Here is a 25007-nt window from a genome sequence, read left to right as displayed (position 1 = left end):
TCCAAGGCCATATCCCTTATTTTTTACCAAATCACATTGGTCCTCCCCCTGAAGATTTTGTACCTTTTTCCTCATATCTTCCGTGGATTGACTTTTTGTTAAATGGCCTCTTTCCTTCTTTCCTCTTCTGCAGGATCAATAGTAGTATATTTATGCATCACATCTATTAAACTTCCCACGAATCCAGGTGGTGGTTCATATATATCTTGCTTTATTTCATATAGCTTAGACCAGCTCACTGCCTTGGGGACCGCATTCCTAACGCTGAATAAAATCCACCTCCGCTATTGTTTCAAAGCTTGCCTGTCCCGATTATGGTCCCAGTTCAGATCAGGGGTAGGTACGTGAAGATTCACTGAACCTGTTGCTGTGCCTGCTGTTATTTGTTGTTCTACTGCGGTCTGAGCTATATGAATAATTATGTTTGTGTCAACACTCTGGAAAGCAAGATGCATAATTACCAGACACTTGTTTCCAACTCTTCAAATCTATAATGGTAAAGGGAATCTTCATAATGAGTAGACCATCATTACACACAGCTTGACTTAAAGGCGTAATCAGATTTTCCCCTAATTTTCCCCTAGTTTGCTCTGCTGAAGAGTAAAATCCTTCGGCCTGTGCCCCCCCCCGAAAAAAAAATCTCCGATGCCTGTGCTGGTGCTTGTGCTTGATTCTCATTGTCAGCACCTTCAGCCCCATTATTCACAGTACCCCTTCTCCAGGGGGCTACCATCAATTCCAAATCCTCCTCCGCATTCCTCAAATGTTTAGTGCATAGTGCCCTATGATGAGGCACTGGGAGATGACAACTGCTCCTTGGAACACAAGCTGCTGGTGGAGGAGGCAAGAGCAGCTCCTATCCTGGTTCCTGTCTTGGTGCCTGGACAGGCAGCGGGGCTGCTGTGACACACTCTGACATCACCTGCCACACACTGTGACGTCACCTGCCATGCACTATGACATCACGGCTCCCACTGCTTATATTGCATGCAGTGACTCCCCACGGCAGTCACTGTGCAGAGATGACTCTGAGAACTTCCCAAAGCAGCACGTACAGCATCATCGGGTGGCATCCAAGAGGAGGGACCTTCTGCACTGCCAGCGCCAGCATCCCCAGGTGCATCAACCCTCCACGATGGCCCAAGGGTTCGTGGGGATATTCCAACCTCTGCCTGGGAGTCCCTGTTCCAGGGGCACCCACAGTTCCTCCGGTTGCTGCAGTCCTGGCTTGTCTTGGGAACTGGAGCAGTTCTTTGGTGTGAAGGGTTTCATGGCTGCCTGGGCAGGCAGCGGGGCTGGTGCTGGCCTCAGGGCTGAGCTCCCATCCCCTGGTCAGGCAGCAGGGCTGGTGCTGACATCGGAGTTGATCTCCCAGCCCCCTGGGTGGTGTTTTGGCTGGGATAGAATTAATTCTCTTTCCTGTAGCTGATGCAGTGCTGTGTTCTCGCATTATTCTGGCAATAACGTTCGTAACACACTGATGCTTTCGTTGTTGCTCAGTAGCACTTACCCTGATCAAGGACTTTTCAGTCTCTCATGCTCTGCAGTGAGGAGGGGCACAAAAAGCCAGGAGGAAGCAGACAGGACACCTGACCCAAACTAGCCAAAGGGGTATTCCATCCCACAGCACGTCATGCCCAGCATAGAAACTGGGGGAGTCACCCTGAAGGGATGGGATTGGGTCAGGCTGGGTATCGCTCAGTGGGTACTGAGCAATTGCATTGGGCATCACTGCTGGTTAGCTTTATCCTCTCTCCTGTCTAGTTCTATGCTCTGTGCCTTTTAAACCACAACAGTTCTACAGCAGCAAAGTTTGCTGTACAGCTCTTCATAGTGATTTTAGTGATAGAAGATTTTACTTTTCCTGTTGTTGCTCTGATTCTCAGTCTACAACTGAGGGTTGCTATTTTGCGGGGGGGTCTTGTCTGGGGCTGGGGCAGGGTGGGGGCTGGCGCTGGCAGTCTGCCCTATCGGGTCTGGCCGTAGGACTGCATATTAAGTAGATGGGATTTGTGCTCACAGTAAATAGCGCACAGTGTAGGGAACATAGGAATCTGGTTTGTTTTCTATGCGGATTGAAGTAAAAGGAAGCACTTGGCGGGATGGAGCCATCCCTTTCTTGCGAGGCTGCGGGATGAAGGATGCTGCGAGAGTGCCGTGTGCAGGGGAGCTCAGTGTGGCTGCTGCAGGGCTTGAGGTTTGTCTTTTACTGAGACTGAACCTACGGCTCTGGCAGCAGAGGGCAGAGGCTGGTCCCCCCATGTCCACTCCCGGAGCACCCCTGGGTGCCCAGTGCCACGGGCACGATGCTGCCGCCATCACAAAGCTGTGGTGGTCGCTGCGGAGACGCCCATTGTGATGGGGCCCCCACGCTGAGCGTGGGCTATTGAAGGAGCCAGAGCCCTGCAGTAACCAGTGCAGAGGAGACCCCTCCCTTGGGAGGCTGCATCTCCCGTGGCTGCCCTGCGCATCCAGGTACGGGTTCTTTGACTTTTCAATCCTGTTTTAGTGCTGGCTTGAAACACATTTTGTGTGCGTGCTCTAAAGGGAGGAGAAGCTGTCAGGAGATGTGCTGGTGCCATCCCAGCTGTAGGAGCAGGGGATGGGTGAGGAGGAGGCGCTGGGCTTGTTCCTGTGCTTGGAGCTGAGCTCTGCCTGCAGAGGTGCTGGGGGCGAAGCAGGAACCTTCTGTGTGCAGGAGCTGCTGGTGTCAGAGGTGCTGAGAAGGTGTCAGGGCAGGAGCAGCCCCTGGGCAGTGCAGCTGCTGGTGCTGTCCCTGGGAGCTCAGCTCAAGGGGACCTGCCTGGCTCTGGCCAGGCCCGCGCAAGCCCCCCGGGCATTGCGGAAGGCAGGAGGGGTGCTGGCAGGTTCTAGTGATCCCTGTGCCAGGCATTCCACAAGTCACAGAAATTTCTAAACTGAAAAGTAGAGAAAAAAAAAACCCTCAAAATAACTTTTATCCGTTGCCCTTTGCAATCTTCCTGCACTCGGAATCCTAAAATGTGCTGTGCAATCTGCAAGGCTTGACAAATCCCAAAGGTTTTAATGAGCCCCATGGTGTATTTTGGCTGAGTCCATGAACCTCAGGTGCTGAGAGGAGACTGAGGAAACCTTTCAAGAAGTCCAAGTCAGAAACAAAACCCCAAGGCCCTTCAGCATTAATGGGCCCCACTGAGGGCTCTTACTGACAAAGCCTCCCCAGGGACTCGTTAAAACAAGTAACTGGAGGCTGTGACTCCTGGGAGACAAGATGCAGGTATCTGGTGGTGAGAAAACCTTTGGTTTGTTTGATGAAGCAGAAAGGCCAAGCCCTGACCACAGCCCTTGGAGAAGAAGAGCCTGAAATCCTGAGAATGAAAGTTCTCCTCAAAGGCCTTGATGAAAGAGGCAACTGCCATAGCCCAGGGCAACAGAGACCTTTTGTTCTTTTGGGCCTTCCAGCCTTGCCAGAATCCTCACTCATCTCTGCTGCAGGCTGTCCTGCACTGGCCCATGCCTGCACCTCTTTCCCTTCAGGCTGTTGACACCCATCTTGCTTTCCCACCTGGCTCTCACCTGGCATTTCTGCACCTTCAGTCACATCTCTGCACCCATCGCTGCCTGCTCCTTGAAACACAAAGCCATGGGCTGAGCCAGACTCCCTCTGGGTGACCTCTTGCACCACAACTCCACATTTGAGAGACATTTCTCTTTCCTAACTTTGAGTCTGAACCTTCTAAATGGCACTTTGCAGAGGTTTCCTTCTCTTCCTGCTAGCAAGAAAACTCCATCATCTCTGAAGCCACATTTCAAGTAGTTGTAGGCTGCTACTATAGTGTCAATTCAGCAGGTGGAGTGAATATCCCTCAGCAAGGCCATCTACAGGAGGCTTCTAGAGGAATGGGTGATACCATCAGGATAGAGAACTAAGCAGCATGAGAGAGCAGTGGGAAAAGCCAATGGTCTGGATTGAGAACTTCCTGGCAAAAGCCAGAAGTAAAGGTGGTGTCCTTGGGTGCAAGGTACCCCATGTTCAGGGGACATGGCACCTCATTTGGGACAGCTTCCTGCCTGTAGCACCCTCTCTGCTGCGCACGCTCCTTTCTCTGCCCACACTCACAAGTGTCTCACAGAAGCTTTGCACTTGCCCTGCAGCAGCGACCCCTCACTGCAGGAGGTTCCGGCATTCTGCAGGCTCAGGGATGGATCCTGCATTCCAGGCAAGTTTGGGTAGTGCAGGAGAGGCAGACAGGGAGGTCGGCTCATGGGGCATGAGGAGCAGTGTTCAGGCACCCCCAGCAGTGGGCATTCCCCATGGGCCACGCTGAGGCATGTTCCCATGAGGGAAACTTCTCAGACAGCCTCTGCTTTGTCCAGGCTCTGCAGCCACACTCCAGGAACACCTACTCCTCCTCCACCTACAGACATCAACTGCTCTCCATTGCTGGGCTCCATCCTGCTTGTAAGGATTGGTTAAAGCCCTGAACCATCACCTCGTTTCTTGCTGACTTCCCTCCACCCTCCCTCACCTCCCTGCACACTGCTCATTGCCACCAGTAACTCACTGAAGAGTTAAGAAGCTCTCAAGGCTTTCCTCAGGGGGTGACCATGTTTCTCCATTCACCATTGATGGATCCATGGAGTGCCGGGTGTGAGGTTCCTGCAGAGGCAGAGCTGCCCCTGGGCAGAGCCCTGCTGCCGGGAGGGGTGTGCAGGGCAGAGCTGAGCACACAGCCCATGGGATGGGCTCTGGGAGCACTGAGAGGGAGCAGAGCTGGGCCCAGAGCAGCAGCTCCTGGCAGGGACAGCTCCAGGCAGCAGAGACATGGGCAGGGAGTGGGGGGAAAGGGCAGCCCGGGCCTGGGGAGGGTGCGTTCAGGCAGCTCTCTTGGTGCCTGGCACTGGAGGTGGCTGCTGGCCATGCTCTGCTGGGCACAGTCCTTTGCTTCTCCCCATGAGACCTCCGTGTTCTGTCCCTTTAAACCGTGCTGCCCTGCTCTCAGCACGGGACAGGTTTTTGTGGGGGTTCTTAAGAGCAATTTGTGTGTGAAGGCACCTTGCAGGCAGTGGGAGTTTCAGCACAGGGCAGATGGGAAAGGTCTGATGGACACTGCAGCTCTCCTGCCTCTGCACTAATCTGCAAAAAGCTGAGGACTTCTCCCTATTTCAGTACTCTTCAGGTTTTCAGTCATACAGAGAATGTTTTATAACACCCCCTCAAAAAAAACCCTCACAAACCTCAGCAGTGCTATGCCAGTAAATAAATAACACAGTCAAAGAGTCTAAGGCCTTGCTGAGCCTCTCTTGCGCAGACCAGACTCATCGGAGTCATGAGTACATGTAGAGGACTTTACAATCAATCTGGATTTCATCTGACCTCCCTTGTGAACGTTAGAGCTGGACAAAGCACTGTTTCACACATAACATGACTCCCAACCAACATGAACACTGCCAGGAATGAGGCAGCCACGGATCCTCTGTGCACCCTGTGCCAGTGTCCCACCACTCTCAAATAGAAAAAAATTCCTCCAAATGTCCAAGCTAAATCTCCCTTTTTTCAGCTTAAATCCATTCCCCCTCGTCCTGTCACTGCACACCCTTCTAAAAAGCCCCTCTCCAGATTTCTCGTAGGCCCTGTTTAGCTATGGGCAGATGCTAAGATGTTTCCCTGGAACCTTCTCTTCTCCAGGCGGAACACCCCCATCTCTCTCAGCCTGCCTTCATCGGAGACGTGCTCCAGCCCTTAGAGCACAGCAGTTAATGGCTGGACTCGATGTTCTCAAGGGTCTTTTCAAATGAAATGATTCTGGGATTTCATCTGACATCCCTTGTGAACGTCAGAGCTGGGCAAAGCACAGCTTCAGAGCAAACCTGACTCCCATCCAACCTGGCCTTGAACACTGCCAGGGATGGGGCAGCCACATCTTCTCTGAGCACCCTGTGCCAGCTCCTCAGCACCCTCACAGAGAAGAACTTCCTCCTAATGTCCAAGCTAAACCTGCCTTTTTTTCAGCTGAAGCCATTCCCCCTTGTCCTGTCACTGCACACCCTTGCAGAAAGCCCCTCTCCAGATTTCTTGTAGGCCCTGTCTAAGTATGGGCAGATTGCTAGGATGTCTCCCTGCAGCCTTCTCCAGGCTCAGCACCCTCAGCTCTCTCAGCTGTCATCATTGGAGATGAGCTCCAGCCCTCAGAGCAACTTTAGGGCCCTTCATAAACCCATCTCTGTAGGATCATAAGAGAACAGTGTTTGGAAGGGACCCCAGAAGGTCTCAAGTCCAACTCGTCAGGAACAGGGTCACAGCTAGTGGTTCAAGGCTTGATTCAGTCTGAGTTGGAAATCCCCAAGGCCAGAGCCTGCACAGCCTCTCTGGGTGACCTGATGCAGCACTTGCCTGAGCCTAGGGGAACATGTTTTCCTTCTGTCCTGCCTGAACCTCTCCTCTGTCACTCTCCCCCATTGCCTTTTGTTTTCACACCAGGCACCATTGTCAGGAGCCTGGCTCTGTATTCTCCATGTCCTCCTTGCCAGTACATGCAGCCAGTCCTCAACAGCCTTCCCTTCCCAAGATCTCAGGTCCCCATCAGCCTTCCCTTCTCCAGGCTGGACAAGCCCAGCTCCCCCAGCCTCTCCCCACAGGCACCGTGCTCCAGTCCCCACCTGTCCTGAGGGCCCATTGCTAAACCCACTCCTGCTTGCCAATAGCGTTCCTGAACTGGGGATCTGAAACCTGGATGGAGTATTCCAGAGCATCCCTTCCCTTGTTCTCCTGCCGTGCTCCTGGTCATACAGCCCGCCATGCTGCTGTCCTCCCTTGCTGCCAGGGCACACGCTGCCTCCTGTCCAGCTCCTGCCCACCCAGTTCTTTCCCATGGGCTGCTCCCAGCCAGGCAGCCCCAGCCTGTGCCATTGCAGGGGAGTCCCCTGCAGGGACCCCTCTGTCCCCTGCTCTCCTGCCCAGGACACCCTGAGAGCTCTGCAGCCCCCCCCATGCCATCCCATCTTACCACACCAGCACAACAGCCCTGGCCCTTGGGCTCCTCAAGAGCTCTTCCTGCTCCAGGCACAGAGCAGCCACCCCAGAGCTGGAGCAGCCAGAAAGCTGATTTCATTCCCCTTCATTCCTGCCATGTGAGCACATAGCACAGAGAAGAAGTTGCTGCAGGATGGTTTATTGTGCTTAAATACAATGAGAGATTTTCAGTGACACACTGTGGGTCAGACAAGGAGGGAAGATACTGAAGTAGCAGGGGGGGAAAACTGATATGGCTTTGAAGACAATATCACCAAAAGTGAAATATTACCCAAATTGTAAAGCAGCAAAGACAGACGTGGCCTGTTGTCGCGGAATGGACTCAGTCAGTGATCAATGTGATCAGACAAAGCCATTTATTATAGAAAACTAACTCTTTATATACTATTTCTTAAAGTTGTTTGCACTAACTTGGCACATTGTGATTGGATACATATCTGTGAGGCCCTTAACAACTAACATAGAATTGGTTAAGCACAGGTGTGAGAACCTGACCTTCAAAGTTTTCCAACAGTCCTCAATTTAGCAACTCAGTAAATTCCAGCTCTTTCTTATCTTGCTGGGTTTCTCACTCCCAGTGCCTCTCTCCCATCCTCCTTCACCTTTTGCTGTTCCTTTGTTCATGTCGAACTCCATGTAGGCACTTGCTGATCTGGGTACATGGCCATTCTTTGCCAGAAAGTCATCCACATCTCCCCCTTTTTCTTTTTACACAAGCCATACGCGCTTTGTAGCATTCAAAACCATGCATTGAATACATTGAAAAATACACGGCAATAAAATACACAAAACACCACCTGCCCTGAACACACACACACACATACACACACACTCACGCATGGGATCCCACAAGCAAACTCCATACAATTACAATATTCAAAACACAAAACCCAGACAATCATTACTCCCACTACATGGTCCCTCATATGGAACGTGGCGTAAGGACCCTGTGAAGACAATCAAGAAACTAGCTCCAAGAAGCATCATCACAGTGCGAGGTGGCAGGCTCAACTTCAGCAGGCATCCCTGCAGAGGCTCTGCCTCCCCCACATTGCATGAGCCTTGGGCTTTTACACTGACCAAAATGCACACTCATTCCAATGCAGGTGGCCAGCCTACATCTGTGTAGAAGATGTAGTACTTCTTCTGTAGAAGAAGTGGTCAGCAATATCCATAAAAGTCTCCAAGAGTTGATAGAAACATGGATATACTTATATTTGCTATCTTCTAGTACATGTGGATCACAGAGAGACTATCAAATGAGTTTTATATGGGGTCCCAAGACCACAGTCCGTCATGGTACTCATATAACGTGTTCAAAAGGCTATAAGGGTTAATACTTGCCCATTTACTTAAAGGGACTCCTAATAACGGTACACGAAATTGCTCTATATTTCCACACACCCAACAGTTTTTCACTTGCGTATAATTAACTACCTTTTCTAACAGATCTACATAAACATTAGCCTTAAAAGTAGTATAGCTATCTGTAACATAAACATGAATATTGAAAGAAAGAAGGTTCTATTTACACTCATGACTATGTCTATCTTCGTGCTTCTAAGCAAATGGCTTAGCACAACTTCGCATAGTCCCCTCCCAATGCTCAGGAGGAATCTGCCATTTGTATGGCACCAGTAAGGGCTTTGAACATTCAAATTGAATAATGCGTATCTGCTTCTTCTGCCTCAATACCCGTCTCTGCAGCTCAAACTCTCCTTCAAAAATTCTAGGCGTGAAACCTGGCTCGTGCCTCGTCATCCAGCCGATTCATTCACTGGCAATGAGGGTGTTCTGGCTTCTTTTGGCAATGCTGGCTCCTTCTGGCAACGCTGGCTCCTTCCAAGGTTTCACCCATCGAGCCGGTACCCAACACAGACCAGAGTCTGTGATTACACACATATAGCCTCTACCAGTTAGTTTTACTTCCACAGGACCCTTCCAGATACCAGTTTCCAGATCCTTATACTGGACCAGTATACCCTGAGTCTTATTCACATAACCTGACCCTAACGCTTGACCATGTATTACAGCAGGAGGGTCACTGGAGTCTCCTACCAATTGCAAAAAGTTCATAACATACACAGCTTTCTGTATTCTTGCTGCCGGGGTAAGACCTTCTTCCCCCGTTTTTTGTTTTTCTAACAATTGTTTCAAAGTCTGATGCGTCCGTTCAATAATAGCCTGACCTGTAGGAGAATGAGGAATACTAGTGATATGAGCAATGCCCCAATTATTTAAAAATTTAGACAGCATTGAAGAAGTGTAGCTAGGTGCATTATCCGTTTTAAGCTGCAAAGGTACTCCCATAACTGTGAAACAGCCACGCAAATGCGTGATCACGTGGTGTGCGGTTTCGCCAGCCAGAGGGGTAGCCCAAACAAAGTGAGAAAAGGTGTTGATAGTAACATGGACATACTTCAATTTTCCAAAAGATGATACATGGGTTACATCCATCTGCCAAAGTTGGAGAGGTTGGAGACCTCGAGGATTGACTCCAAGGCCTATGCCTATTGTCTGGCCCTGACAATCAGGACAAGACTGTACAATGCCTCGGGCATCTGTCAGGGAGAAGCCAAACTGCCGAACTAACATTTTTGCTGATTGGTGAAAGAAGGCGTGAGATGCTCGGGCTTGTTGAAAAATATCTACCGGTGGTCCTGCCCAAGCTGGAGCAACTAATTTATCTGCTTTGTCATTACCATCACTAAGGCTCCCTGGGAGGCCCGAGTGACTGCGGAGTCCATTGTGCCAACAGACTAAACGGATGATACTGATTGTTTGCAACAAACAAAGCTATAGATAAATCTGGGTTCCATTGGGAAGCATAAGAAGTAGATATTTTAGCCATAATATGGGCTAGGGCCTCATGCTGGATTTTTGACAGAGTTCCCTTTTCCTCTGTCTGTGGTTTGCTCTTCAAAAGAGGTATTAGTTCTGCCAAATCGTCATTAGTAATTCCACGTAAGGAACAGATCCACTGAATGTCACTGAATGTCACCTATCAATTTCTGCACGTCTGACAAGGTTCTTATCTCTGTAGTAATCTTCATCTTCTGGGGCCTAACATCAGTTCCGGAAATAATCCACCCCAGGTGTCTCCATGGGGCATTACGCTGTACCTTTTCAGGTGCAATTACTAAACGTACTTTTGCCAGTTTGGAGAGGTATCCGTTATGGTAAAATCCATTGCTGTTGCCACATCCACTCCGGCACTCCCTGCTGTAGCGGATTGGATGCAGTCCAAACACCCTGATTTTGTGTCATCGCGCGGGGTGGCGTCACGCTCACATTCAAGTTTCCCAATGGAGTTCCATCTTTCTTATACTTCAAGTGACATTCAGTTGCCCTATGGCCATGTTTGTCGCATCTAGTACAACCACCTGTAAAACCTGAAGCACCACCTGCTGGGTTAGTTTTCTTTACTGTAGATTGTTTTCTGTGATGTCCCATTCTCCCACAATTAAAACATCTCATGCCCTTCATACCCCCTCGATCACCTCAACCTTGCTGTAACAGAGGTTTGACAGCAGCGGCAAAGGCAGTAGCCATGTATTCTGCCTTTTCCTCGGCCGTGCCCACCTTAGAACAAGCGTCCATCATTTCCTGCAAGCCAGCAGATTTCGGTAAAACCTGTAAAATACACTTACAAGCTGGGTTAGCATTTTCCACAGCCAAGGACATAAGCACAGATTCTTTAGCATTAGGTGCCAAATCAATATTTTTCTCAATAGCTGCTGACAATCTATCAATAAATTGCATATATGGCTCAGTAATTCCCTGTTTTATCAATATATAGGAGGGATTAGCTTTTCCTGCTTCTGGCACAGCTTTCAAAGCAGCTAAGGCCAATTGCTGCGCTTGCTGTAACACCTCGGTTCTCATACAAGCCTGTACTGCATCAGGGTGAAATTGTCCCTTCCCTATTAACATTTCAGATGTAACACCATGTAAGGGATCATTAGGATTGCAACCTAAATTATCATCAATGGCTCTTTCAGCAAGCTCCTCAAACCCACTTTCAAAATGTAATAGCTGCGAAGGAGTTAACAGGACTGAAGTTACCTTAAGACAATCATTGGGAGTTAAGACCATACTAGAAAACAAGGCAGTTAACATTTGTTGTGTATACGGAGAAGACGACCCATATTAAGAAATTGCTCCCTTAAGTTCCTTTATGATTTTCCAGTCCATAGGAGTCCATTGGGTTTGTCCCTGAGCATTCATAATAACCGGAAATGCAGCGAGAACGTCAATCGGCAGAACAGTGCCGTCTATGATTGCGTCTTGAATAAGACCTCGCCATCTCAAGGCACTAGGGTTAGTTTGCAGAGGGGGCTTTGAGGGCGGTGGCAAGGGTGTAACAAAAGGATTAACCTTGTTTAACTTCTCTGATTCGTGCCCCTCTCTCTTTGCTCTAATTGGTCTCATAGCTCCTGTAATTTTTTATTTAAAAGCTTAGTCCACTGCCCCCAATCCTGTTTAATTTTTGGCCCCGGTTGGGGCAACGCTAACGATGGTGTACATGGTACGGGTGGGTATAAATTCGGAGTCTCACTGTCCTCCTCTGGAGGTTCCCATTCTTCTGCATCAGGCGGTGGAAGGGCGGTGGAGGGGGCTGTGATGGCGGCGTGAGGGGTGGGCAGGCCAGTATCAATGTGAGGGGCGGGCAGGGGAATTTGGGGGCTGGGCTCAGGGGCAGTAGCAGCACAAGAAGGATTCGAGTCAGGGCGTTTTGGCGGTACATCATCCTTTTCAAAATCCCGATCACTAGTTATTGCTGCCGCCGGTGAAGGCGTTGTCAGCACAGGATAGGGAGGATGCGCTGGATCCTCAAACATTCGCACTCTAGGGTGCACAAGCTTTCAAACCAGATGTTTTGCGCTTGAAGCGGCAGGCAGTTCCCCCTTAACTACGGCGTCAGGTGTCGGACTCACAGCAGCCGGTCCCCCATGGTTTTGTGAAGGTGAGCCAGAAAAAGCCGCAAAAGCTGACTTTACTACTTGTTGCTCAACCTTCATCGTGGATATGGTTTCTTTTAGTAACCACCACAGGGTAGCTAGAGATTTTTCTTCTTTAGACCCAAGGGTAATTTCGTCCCACAGGCGTGCCCCGATCTTTTCCCAAGTCCCAAGCTCAAAGGCTTCGCCAACACCCTGGATTAAGTTTTTCTCTTTACTCCAGAGCAACAACCTCTTTAACATAGAGTCATCATACTCTATCCCTCTCATAAAGAGGATATGCTGGAAAAGCTTAAATATTGCTGCTTCTTTACTCAATTGAATCCCCATTTTAATCCCTTTCTGAACACTCGGCTGCTCACCTGAATTCCACTGTAGTGTCTCCTGGGCTCAAAGGCTCCATTCCGTTCTGAGGCTTCTGCCTCCCGGGCTCAAAGGCTCCGTAGTGTTCCGGTCCTGCCGGATCCCAGTCCTGCCAGATGAATCCCGGTCCTGTCGGATCGACTTCCCTGCGGCACTGCGTTCTTCGTTTTCAGTGTGAAAAAGCCTGTTCAGGCACCATGTGTCGCAGAATGGACTCAGTCGGAGATCAATGTGATCAGACAAAAGCCATTTATTATAGAAAACTAACTCTTTATATACTATTTCTTAAAGTTGTTTGCACTAACTTGGCACATTGTGATTGGATACATATCTGTGAAGCCCTTAACAACTAACATAGAATTGGTTAGCACAGGTGTGAGAACCTGACCTTCAAAGTTTTCCAACAGTCCTCAATTTAGCAACTCAGTAAATTCCAGCTCTTTCTTATCTTGCTGGGATTCTTACTCCCAGTGCCTCACTCCCATCCTCCTTCATCTTTAGTTGTCCCTCGGTTCATGTCGAACTCCACATAGGCACTTGCTGATCTGAGTATGTGGCTGTTCTTTGCCAGAAAATCATCCACATCCATGTATATAAAAGGTCTTTTTATATACCTGAGAGGTCTTTTATACACCTCCAGGGACGGTGACACAAGCACTTCTGTGGGCAGCTTGTTTCTTGTCCCATCATCAGACAGGACAGGCAGGCCAGGACAGGCTGGGATCTCCTTTACCCCCGCTGAAGGAAGGGATTCAGCCTGGTTAGGTGAGGCATCTTATCCTGGGATTGTAGCCATGGGGCTGGAAGGGGACTCAGCTCCCTCCCATGCTCTCCACAAACCCACAGGAGGTGGGATTCAAAGATTACCCTTGTACCACAATCCCCAGTGTCTGCAACAGCACAAAAGGGGATCTCTGAAGTCACAGCTGATTTGGAAAAGCAAAAGATCATTTCCAGAACTCACTCCCTATGGAACTCACCAGTTTGGCAAGTCAGGAACCTGCTTGAAGAAGATGATTAACAATTGACTGCGGAGGCAGAGGAAGCAGCAACAGCAGTGTGGGAAGCACTGCGTGATGTCAAAGTTCCACGTGAGCCATGTCAGAAACCAAGTAGAAACCAGCAGGTCAACCCTCCCACCCAGCTTGGTGTTGGCCTCAAATTTACACATCCCAGTATGGAGCAGTATGGACCAGTTTGCACCATGACAGACCAACATAAGCTCTATGGCCCCAGATCCTGCTGGGGTTTCAATATCCCAGTGCTCATCCCCCCCTCGACCTCCTGGCTCGGGCTCTTTTGGGGGGGACACCCCAAATTAGGCACCCCCCCACTCTAGGGTTGCACCCTCCCTCCCCCCCCGCAGTTCCCTGATACCGGAGCAGGTAGGGGTTAGGTGTGCCCCATGGTGTGTGGTTTGGGGGCAACAAGGAGCGTTTTGGGGCTGGTGTCTTTGGGGGGCAACAGCTTTTTTGGGGCATCTCCAGTTGGGGTGGGGGTCGGGCCACTCCAGGATTTTGGGTCCCCAGTTTCATTTGGCAGGACCCATGATGATGGTGGGGTGAGGTTCACTTTTGGGGGTGCTACAGGCAGCACTGCTGGGCTGCAGACATGAGGTGACCTAGGCAGAAGTGGGAAGGGAGCGGAGAACAACACAACCTCCTTGGATAGGGGATGCCCTGCTTGCAATGACAGCAGTGACAAAGCCCCAGTCCCTACCCACAGGGTTCCTGGGTGCAGGTCCCAGCATGACCATGCCACCTCAGCCAGCACAGAGCCTCTTCCCACATCCCTCCTCGCATGCAGCATTCACTGCAATGGCCAAAAAGCCAGGGCAAGAGCCAGGCCCAGCAATCACCTGCCAGCGAGCCCACAGCACTGCGTGCCAGCATCATGGGCTGCACCCAGTTTGGGTTGGGAGGGGCCTTAGTGTGGGGGTTGTATTGAAACTGTCAGAGACCATGGGAAGGAAGAACTACAGCAGGCAATTAGGAGTGACCCGTCCCTGACTGGTACTTGGAAGATGTTGGAACTGGCAAGGAATAAGGATGTCGGAACTGGATAGAGGATGTTGATGAGAAAAATCAGATAGACCTTTTGCCCAAAGTCATAAATATAACTGCAAGGCAGACACAGATGTGCTTAACTAATTGCTTGGATGCATACAAATATCATGTAATCCTTGTAATAAAAGATCCAGCTTGTAGCAGGCTCCGTGCCTTCCATCCTCACACCTTAGAGCTCATCCATCTTCAACCGCAGGCATGGGCAGGGACACCTTCCACTAGAGCAGGTTGCTTCAAGCCCCTGTGTTCAACCTGGCTTTGAACACGACCAGCCATGGGGCAGACACAGCTTCTCTGGGCACCCTGTGCTGTAGCGTACCAAAGATGAACTCCAGTTCTGGTGAAATCTGAAGACATTTATTTTGTGTCTCCCATCCCTTTCATAGTCTACTAAGTGCTAAGCAGTAACTTTGCACTCTGTTACTTCCTTATCATCCCGATTCAGCGAGAAACTACTAAGGGTTACAAATATTTACATTGTTTGGTCTGTTTCTGAGATACACACCCTGCTTTAGCTTGCAAAACGCCCCCTTCATTTTGCTAAGTGATCTTGGCACTTCATTGTTCTCTTGACTGTTCCCAAGGCTTAAGCCCGACCAGGGCAATAGCACCTGGTGTTTTCTTTACTGTTCCCAAGCCTTAAGCTGGACCAGGGTGATAACGCCTGGATCCATTTTATTAACTATTTCTATCCCATCACCCACCCTGTGCCAGTGTCCCACCACCCTCACAGGGAACAACTTCCTAAGATCTCATCTCAATCTCGCCTCTCTGTCAGGTTAAAGCCCTTCCCCCTTGTCCCATCCCCACAGGCCCTTCACCACACAAGAAATGAGGGCAGATCCCAGGATCTCCCCTCAGCAGCTGCAGCGCTCCGCTGCCGGCTCAGCCAGCACAACTCGCACACCGAGTCCAAAGCAGCCACTCTGGGGAAGTCACTTGAGGTGTTCTTGGCAACTCTTAAAGCACCCCAAGATCGCCATTGCCACCCACCTCGTTCCACGCTCCTGTGTCCACAGGCGTCACCAGCTCTGAGACACCGAGACGGGAACCACCAGAGGAGCTGCTCTTGCCTCCTTCACGAGTAGCTTGTGTTCCGCGGGGCAGCTATGGTCTCTCGGTGCCTCCACTGAAGGGTTTCATGGGGTTCTGAGGCCGCACAAACACGAACACAAGGAGTTCCAGAATCAGCCACCACTGTGGTCCTCAGTCACCATGGTCATTGTGATGCAATGGCCGTGGGACCGCATGGGATTTGTGGGGCCGATGGGATTTGTGCTCACAGTTAATAGTGCACAGTGTAGGGAACATAGGAATCTGGTTTGTTTTCCATGCAGATTGAAATAAAAGGAAGCACTTGAAGGGATGGAGCTGATATGGACTATTGTACAGGGGGGTTGTACAGGGGGGTATTGCTTAGAGTACATTGCTTGCTTAATGCCTACCATGCCTTACCATGATTTATTAGGGGCTACAGCTATTTGCTAAACAATGTACACTGCTTGCTTAATATTTACTGTGCTTGCCAAGGCAGGTTGGAAGGATGCAAGGCTTTTGATAAAAGGAAAGGAACTGTGACTCGGTTCCTGCTCCTTGGACCCCTAAGCCGGCTGAAACCAGCCTCTGAGCTTGGACCAAGACCAAGGGACCAGGGAGCATGCGTGACGACTAGAGGTGAAAAGTTCAGACCCGAGGAAGCCTCATTTACTGCGTCTTGAGACCCTCGCCCACGACAACCAGGAGGCACTGCGCAAGCGCAAAGAACTTTTCTCCCTCATTATAATATGAAGCGGAGATAGACCATTAATAGGTATAGGCATGTTGTGTAACCTGATTAATATGTATACCTTTAGAAAATAAATATAGAGGGAAAAGGATACTGGGTTGCGCATGCTTTTGGAGGAGCGATCCCCCATGCGCCTCAGCTGAATAAAGGCATACCTACTTTACAACTTTAACAAGCTGGGGAGTCTATCCGCATATCAGAGCCATCCCTTTCCTTTGGGGTTGCAGGATGAAGGACGCTGCGAACATGTGGGTTGCGGGGGAGTACAGCGAGGCTGCTGTGGGGCGTGGAGGTTTGTCTTCCACTGAGACTGAATATGGGGCTCTGGTAGCAAAGGGCAGAGGCTGGTCCCACCGTGGCCACTCCCGAGGCACCCCTGGGTGTCCAGAGCCATGGGCTCCTTCCCTCTGTGTGCGTCCTGTGCCCGTCCCAGGTCTGTAGTGTTCCTGTCAGCAGCCTGGCGGAGGTGCGGAGTGGCTCCTGCTCCCCAGCTCCCTGTGGCCATAGTTGTGGTCGCTGCCGTTTCCCTGGCAAGGGCTGATTCTCAGTCTGCAGCTGAGGGTTGCTTTTCAACAGGGGGGTCTTGTCTGGGGCTGGGGCAGGGTGGGGGCTGGCCCCGGCAGTCTGCGCTGTCGTGTCTGGCCGTGGGACTGTGTGTTGAGTGAGTGGGATTTGTGCTCAAAGTTACTAATAGTGCACAGTGTAGGGAACGCAGGAATCTGGTTTGTTTTCCATGCGGATTGAAGTAAAAGGAAGCATTTGGTGGGATGGAGCCATTTCATTCTTGTGGGGTTGTGGGATGAAGGATGCTGCAAGCGTGCAGAATGCAGGGGAGCCCAGCATGGCTGTTGCGGGGCTTGAGGTTTGTCTCTTACTGAGACTGACTCTGTGGCTCTGGCAGCAGAGGGCAGAGGCTGGTCCCCCCATGTCCACTCCCGGAGCACCCCTGGGTGCCCAGTGCCATGGGCACGATGCTGCCGCCATCACAAAGCCGTGGTGGTCGCTGTGGAGATGCCCATTGTGACGGGGCCCCCACGCTGAGCGTGGGATATTGAAGAAGCCAGAGCCCTGCAGGAACCAGTGCAGAGGAGACCCCTCCCGCGGGAGGGTGCATCTCCCGTGCCTGCCCTGCGCATCCAGGTACATGTTCTTTGACTTTGCAATCCTCTTTTAGTGTTGGCTTGAAACACATGGTGGGTGCGTGCTCTAAAGGGAGGAGAAGCTGTCAGGAGATGTGCTGGTGCCATCCCAGCTGTAGGAGCAGGGGCTGGGTGAGGAGGAGGCGCTGGGCTTGTTCATGTGCTTGGAGCTCAGCTCTGCCTGCAGAGGTGCTGGGGGCGAAGCAGGAACCTTCTGTGTGCAGGAGCTGCTGGTGTCAGAGGTGCTGAGAAGGTGTCAGGGCAGGAGCAGCCCCTGGGCAGTGCAGCTGCTGGTGCTGTCACTGGGAGCTCAGCACAAGGGGACCTGCCTGGCTCCGGCAAGGCCCGCGCAAGCCCCCCGGGCATTGTGGAAGGCAAGAGGGGTGCTGGGGGGCTCTGGTAAAGGCCAGGCCAGCGCCGGGCATTGCGCAAGGCTCCAGTGCTCTGCTGGGCTCTGCCAATGCATTCGGGAAGGTGACAAAGGCCCTGGCAGGCCCAGGCACAGCCCAGAAGCCCAGCGGGCATTGCGCAAGGTGGGAAGGAGCTGGTGGGCTCTGGGCACACCTGCGCAATCCTGACTGCGGCAATGCCCGCGGGAGCCCCTCTGCTCCCCCAGCAACAGGGCCAGGACAGGAGCTGTTGCTGGGCCTCCCCTGCCCTTGGCAAGCACTGCCCCAGCCCCAGCAACACTTGGGAGCTGCGCTTCCTGAGCCAAGGAATGCTGCTTCCAGCTGCGTGCCCATACAGAGAGCCCAGCTCCAAGAGTGCAAACGTCCAGCCCCTGCTGCCACAGCAAAGGGGCCAGGACAGGGGAAGTGTTGAAACCCAGCCGCTCGCTCAGCACCAGCAGCCACTCGCTCAGCACCCAGGTGGAATGGGGAGGAGAATGGGAACAGTGCGAAACCCACAGGGGGAGATGAGAACAGGTCAGGAACTGAAATCAAGCACAATGTAATATTAGTGTTATTGTTATTGATAAGAATGGAAACAACAAGGGGAGACATACAGAACCAAAAGGGGAAGGAAAGCTTCCCTAGCGAGCAGTGATGCTCAACACAATTGCTCAGCACCCACTGAGTGATACCCAGGCCGACCCAAGCAGCGACGTGTCCCTTCTTGCTGACTCCCTCCAGTTTCTGTGGCCTGAGGTGCCATGGGCCCACTGGACTGAAAAGCATTTATATTAGAGTGTATAATTTATAATGGTCATATTGATATAGAATCAGTTCTATTATTATAATAGATAATACTTTTATTTGCATTATAGCTTCTTATAAAAAGAAGTGAAGGTTAGATTTGACTTTGGGTCAGGAACAGGGGTTCTGGTCACAAATAGCATTTATAGTCATGGGTTAGGGTTTGTGTTAGGCCACAGTCTCAAAGCAGGGAGGTGACAAGGACGTGAGGAGTTTGGGGGTTGCAGTGGTGTTTTGGGGGCTCTGGGGATGTTTTAGGGTGTCCATCGGAAGTTGCAGAGGTGGTTTAGGGGTTTTTTGAGATGTTTCAGGGGTGTTTCTGGGTGTTATGGAGGTGTTTTAGAGAGGTCCACTAGAGCAGCTTGCTCCAAGCCCTGTCCAACCTGGCCTGAAACCAGGGATGGGGCAGGCACAGCTTCACTGGGCGCCCTGTGCCAGCACCTCAGCACCTTCACAGTGAAGAATTCCTTCCTAATGTCTAATCTAAATCTTCCCTCTTTCATCTTCAAGCAGTTCCCCCTTATCATTGCAGACCCTTGTAAAAAACTCCTCTCCGGATTTCTTGTAGGCCCTGTTTAGGTATGGGCTTAGTAAGGACTTCCTGGAGCCCATCATTTTAGGATTATAAGAGAACAGAGGTTGGAAGGGACACCAGGATTTCTGAAGTCCAACCCGTCAGGAACAGGGTCAGAGCAAGTGGTTCAGTTCTTGACAGCCTTCTCTTCCCAAGCTCTCAGGTCCCCATCAACCTTCCCTTCTCTGGACTAGACAAGCCCAGCTCCTCCAGCCTCTCCATACAGGCACTGTGCTCCAGTCCCTGCCTGTCCTGGGGGCCCATTGCTAAATCCACTCCTGCATTGCCTTGGCAGAGGGAGCATGAACATGTATTGGCTGTGTGCAGAAGAGCATAGAGAAACCCAGCGCCCCAGGCAGCTGCTGCCATGTGGACACAAGCTCTGCTGCCCAGGAGGCTCCCGTAGTGCAGCAGGGGCTTGCAGATGGCCACATAGCGGTCGTAGGACATGAGAGTGAGGGGGAAATACTCTGCAGAAGTGAAAAAGAGAAAGAAAAAGAGCTGTGCAGCACAACCTGTGTAGGAGATGGCCCTGGTGTCCCACAGGGAATTGGCCATGGATTTGGGGACAGTGGTGGAGATGCAGCCCAGGTCCAGCAGGGAGAGGTTGAGGAGGAAGAAGTACATGGGGGTGTGGAGGTGCTGGTCGCAGGCTGTGCTGGTGATGATGAGGCCGTTGCCCAGGAGCGCAGCCAGGAAGATGCCCAGGAAGAGCCAGAAGTGCCAGAGCTGCAGCTCCCGCGTGTCTGCAAATGGCAGGAGGAGGAAGTGGGTGATGGAGCTGCCGTTGGACATTTGCTGCCGCTGGGCATGGGGCACTGTCAGAGGAGGAAAAGGCAGTGACAGGTTACAGGAGACTTCTCAGGATAAAACCAGTTCATTTCCCACAAGATTTCCACCATCCCCTCAAGTTCAAATGCATTTTCCCTTTCCTGGTGCTGCTGGCTAAGTGTGCTGGCAGAAGCAATGTGGCTCCAAGGACTAAGCTCTGTATCGCTGCGGGGTTTTCATGAAGCCGCGCTGCGAAAGCTCCGATACCCACCAGGGATGTCAGATGTAACAGAGTTTCAGTGTCTGCCCTCACAACTATGACAATTGTGGCTGCAGAGCAGAGCCTCAGCGTGACTTTATCAGGATTTTCTCAGGAATTTCTCAGCTGACAAGTGCTATTTGAGGTGTAGAAATCCTAATTTTTGTAACTGAACGCATGGCTCGTGGATGAGTGCATAGTCTGGAGAGCTGCAGACTCCATCACTCTTGTTTCCAGCTGCCCTGTGTCCTGGTTTAGCAGGAGCAGTCATTTTTTCTCCTTCTTCGTACCTGGCGCAGCGCTGTGTTTTTGACTTTCGGCCTGGGAACAGAGCTGATAACACTGATGTTTACCTTGACCAAGGACTATGTGAGTCTCATGCTGTGCCAGGGAGGAGGGGAAGCTGGGAGGAAGCGGGGACAGGACACCTAACCCAAACTAGCCAAAGAGGTATTCCATACCACAGCACATCATGCCCGGGATGTAACTGAGAATTACTCGGAAGGGCAGGAACTCGGCTGGGTGGAGGGCGAGTTATCGGTCGGCGGGTGGTAAGGTGTTGTATCCTCTTCCCTTGTTATTTCCTTTATCATTATTATTATTGGTGTTAGCAGTAGTGATTTGTGTTATAGCTTAGTTACTAAACTGTTCTTATCTCAACCCCTGGGAGTTGCATTCTTTCTATTCTTCTCCCCGCCCCTCCAGGAGTCGCCGGGGGGGGGGGGGGGGGGGGGGGAAAGGGTGGAGGTGGGAAGTAGACTGCATGGTTCTAATTTATGGCCTGGGCTTAAACCACAACACCCTGCACTTGTCCTTGTGATAGCCCAAGTATTACTCCACACACAGATAAATAGAATAAAAGGAGAAAGAATGAGATAAAGAACAACTGGACTCTGGTGCCAGGTAGGGAGCCCTGCTGTTGCAAAGGGCAGAACTTCTCCCTTGCATCCCAGGGTGCAGCTGTGACACACAGAGCAGGACACAGCCCTTGGAAGCAGAAGTAAAGAACTCAGAGCGCAGAGTGCTGACACCAAGGGAAGACTCCGCACTCCCAAGAACCCCATGGGAGAGCTGTGCCTGTCTGGGGGCAGGTCACAAGCCCAGCAGGACAGGCAGAGCAGACAGGGAAGTGCAGAGGAGATGTTCTGAGAGGCAGTCAGCTCCTTGCCCAGCAGAGCATGGCCAGCAGCCACCTCCAGTGCCAGGCACCAAGAGAGCTGCCTGAACGCACCCTCCCCAGGCCTGGGCTGCACTTTCCCCCCACTCCCTGCCCATGTCTCTGCTGCCTGGAGCTGTCCCTGCCAGGAGCTGCTGCTCTGGGCCCAGCTCTGCTCCCTCTCAGTGCTCCCAGAGCCCATCCCATGGGCTGTGTGCTCAGCTCTGCCCTGCACACCCCTCCCGGCAGCAGGGCTCTGCCCAGGGGCAGCTCTGCCTCTGCAGGAACCTCACACCTGGCACTCCATGGATCCATCAATGGTGAATGGAGAAACATGGTCACCCCCTGAGGAAAGCCTTGAGAGCTTCTTAACTCTTCAGTGAGTTACTGGTGGCAATGAGCAATGTGCAGGGAGGTGAGGGAGGGTGGAGGGAAGTCAGCAAGAAACGAGGTGATGGTTCAGGGCTTTAACCAATCCTTACAAGCAGGATGGAGCCCAGCAATGGAGAGCAGTTGATGTCTGTAGGTGGAGGAGGAGTAGGTGTTCCTGGAGTGTGGCTGCAGAGCCTGGACAAAGCAGAGGCTGTCTGAGAAGTTTCCCTCATGGGAACATGCCTCAGCGTGGCCCATGGGGAATGCCCACTGCTGGGGGTGCCTGAACACTGCTCCTCATGCCCCATGAGCCGACCTCCCTGTCTGCCTCTCCTGCACTACCCAAACTTGCCTGGAATGCAGGATCCATCCCTGAGCCTGGAGAATGCAGGAACCTCCTGCAGTGAGAGAGGGTGCTACAGGCAGGAAGCTGTTCCAAATGAGGTGCCCTGTCCCCACAGCATGGGGTACCTTGCACCCAAGGACACCACCTTTCCTTCTGGCTCTTGCCAGGAAGGTCTCAATCCGGACCATTGGCTTTTCCCACTGCTCTCTCATGCTGCTTAGTTCTCTATCCTGATGGCATCACCCATTCCTCTAGAAGGAACAGAATTCCTTGCTGAGGGATATTCACTCCACCTGCTGAATTGACACTATAGTAGCAGCCTACAACTACTTGAAATGTGGCTTCAGAGATGATGGAGTTTTCTTGCTAGCAGGAAGAGAAGGAAACCTCTACAAAGTGCAGCTTGGCAGGTTCAGACTCAAAGTTAGGAAAGAGAGATGTCTCTCCAAAGGTGGAGTTGTGGTGCAAGAGGTCACCCAGAGGGAGTCTGGCTCAGCCCATGGCTTTGTGTTTCAAGGAGCAGGCAGCGATGGGTGCAGAGATGTGACTGAAGGTACAGAAATGCCAGGTGAGAGCCAGGTGGGAAAGCAAGATGGGTGTCAACAGCCTGAAGGGAAAGAGGTGCAGGCATGGGCCAGTGCAGGACAGCCTGCAGCAGAGATGAGTGAGGATTCTGGCAAGGCTGGAAGGCACAAAAGAACAATATAGCCCTGGGCTATGGCAGTTGCCTCTTTCATCAAGGCCTTTGAGGAGAACTTTCTTTCTCAGGATTTCAGGCTCTTCTTCTCCAAGGGCTGTGGTCAGGGCTTGGCCTTTCTGCTTCATCAAACAAACCAAGGGTTTTCTCACCACCAGATACCTGCATCTTGTCTCCCAGGAGTCACAGCCTCCAGTTACTTGTTTTAACGAGTCCCTGGGGAGGCTTTGTCAGTAAGAGCCCTCAGTGGGGCCCATTAATGCTGAAGGGCCTTGGGGCTTTGTTTCTGATTTGGACTTCTTGAGAGGTTTCCTCAGTCTGCTCTCAGCTCCTGAGGTTCATGGACTCAGCCCAAATACACCATGGGGCTCATTAAAATCTTTGGGTTTCGTCAAGCCTTGCAGATTGCACCACACTTTGGAGGTTTCTGAGTGCAGGGAGATTACAAAGAACATCTGATAAAAGGTATTTGAAAGTGTTTCTTACTTTTCAGTTTAGAAATTTCTGTAACTTGTGGAATGCCTGGCACAGGGATCACTAGAACCTGCCAGCACCCCTCCTGCCTTCCGCAATGCCCGGGGGGCTTGCACGGGCCTTGCCGGAGCCAGGCAGGTCCCCTTGTGCTGAGCTCCCAGGGACAGCACCAGCAGCTGCACTGCCCAGGGGCTGCTCCTGCCCTGACACCTTCTCAGCACCTCTGACACCAGCAGCTCCTGCACACAGAAGGTTCCTGCTTCGCCCCCAGCACCTCTGCAGGCAGAGCTCAGCTCCAAGCACAGGAACAAGCCCAGCGCCTCCTCCTCACCCAGCCCCTGCTCCTACAGCTGGGATGGCACCAGCACATCTCCTGACAGCTTCTCCTCCCTTTAGAGCACGCACCCACCATGTGTTTCAAGCCAACACTAAAACAGGATTGCAAAGTCAAAGAACACGTACCTGGATGCGCAGGGCAGCCACGGGAGATGCAGCCTCCCGAGGCAGGGATCTCCTCTGCACTGGTTCCTGCAGGGCTCTGGCTCCTTAAATAGCCCACGCTCAGTGTGGGGGCCCCGTCACAATGGGCATCTCCACAGCGACCACCACAGCTTTGTGATGGCAGCAGCATCGTGCCCATGGCGCTGGGCACCCAGGGGTGCTCCGGGAGTGGCCATGGGGGAACCAGCCTCTGCCCTCTGCTGCCAGAGCCGCAGAGTCAGTCTCAGTGGGAGACAAGCCTCCGGCCCCTCAGAAGCCATGCTGGGATGCCCCGCACCCCGCATGCTCGCAGCATCCTTCATCCCGCAGCCTCACAAGAAAGGGATGGCTCCATCCCGCCAAGTGCTTCCTTTTACTTCATTCCATGTGGAAACCGAATCAGATCCCTGTGTTCCCTACACTGTGCACTATTAACTGCGAGCACAAATCCCACTGACTCAACATGCGGTCCACGGCCAGACTTGACAGTGCAAACTTCCAGGGCCAGCCCCCACCCTGCCCCAGCCCCAGACAAGACTCCGCTGTGGAAAAGCAACCCTCAGCTGCAGACTGATAATCTGCCCTTGCCAAGGAAACGGCAGCGACCACAACTATGGCCACAGGGAGCTGGGGAGCAGGAGCCGCTCTGCACCTCCACCAGTCTGCTGACGGAACACTACAGACCCAGGAGAGGCACGGAACGCACAGAGAGGGAAGGACCCACATGGAAAGGAGCAAGGCGCAGGTTGGAAATCCGCAAGAATTATAGAAAGAGAAATAACTCACCCATCAGCCAGAGCTCTTTAAAAATACAAGAACAAAGTCATGGTGAAGGATTTCGCCTTCTTCATGACCTACGTGAGGTAAATAAGACTATCCAGCCTATGGGTCCCATTCAAACGCTGTTACCCATGAACTCTATGATACCAAAAGGACAACCTTGTGCCGTTCTTGATATTAAGGACTGTTTTTTCTCCATACCCTTACATGAAGAGGACAAAGAGCGGTTTGCTTTTTCTGTCGTATTCCCAAATAGCCAACGTCCTAATTTACATTTCCAGTGGAAAGTGCTGCCTCAAGGAATGGTCAATTCACCCACCATCTGTCAGATTACAGTAGATCGAGCCTTGGCACTGATCCGACATAACGACCCAACTGCGACCATCATTCAATATATGGACGATATCTTAATCGCCGCACCATCAGGAAAGCAGGTGGACCAGTTAATATCACTGGTTTCTGAAACCTTAAAAACAAATGGGTTCGAAATTGTGAGTGCGAAAATTAAAAGGGGACCATGCGTGAGCTTCTTGGGAGTAGAAATCACGAGTTCCTATATAACTCCACCCCAAGTA

General features: G+C 51.7%; 1 protein-coding gene and 1 pseudogene across 2 annotated transcripts in view; one reads left to right on the top strand and one right to left on the bottom strand.

Annotated features, from left to right (window-relative positions):
• LOC308228513 (olfactory receptor 14J1-like) overlaps positions 1 to 15555 on the top strand; it is a 31478-nt pseudogene extending 15923 nt beyond the window's left edge. The window contains exon 2 of the transcript in view: positions 15422 to 15555. The product of the transcript in view is annotated as an olfactory receptor 14J1-like (transcript). The remainder of the gene's footprint in view (positions 1 to 15421) is intronic.
• LOC308228605 (olfactory receptor 14C36-like) overlaps positions 1 to 19892 on the bottom strand; it is a gene marked incomplete at both ends in the record, with an annotated part of 74484 nt that extends 54592 nt beyond the window's left edge. The window contains one exon of the mRNA XM_080631977.1: positions 19406 to 19892. Within this exon, the coding sequence (XP_080488103.1) occupies positions 19406 to 19892 (487 nt within the window). The remainder of the gene's footprint in view (positions 1 to 19405) is intronic.
• Positions 19893 to 25007: the final 5115 nt, after the last annotated feature.

Source organism: Psittacula echo (assembly GCF_963264785.1).
Source record: "Psittacula echo genome assembly, chromosome: 19".
In the NCBI taxonomy this organism is placed as follows: domain Eukaryota; kingdom Metazoa; phylum Chordata; class Aves; order Psittaciformes; family Psittacidae; genus Psittacula; species Psittacula echo.
The sequence above is the reverse complement of the archived record's forward strand: the minus strand, read 5'-3'. Positions and strand labels throughout refer to the sequence as shown.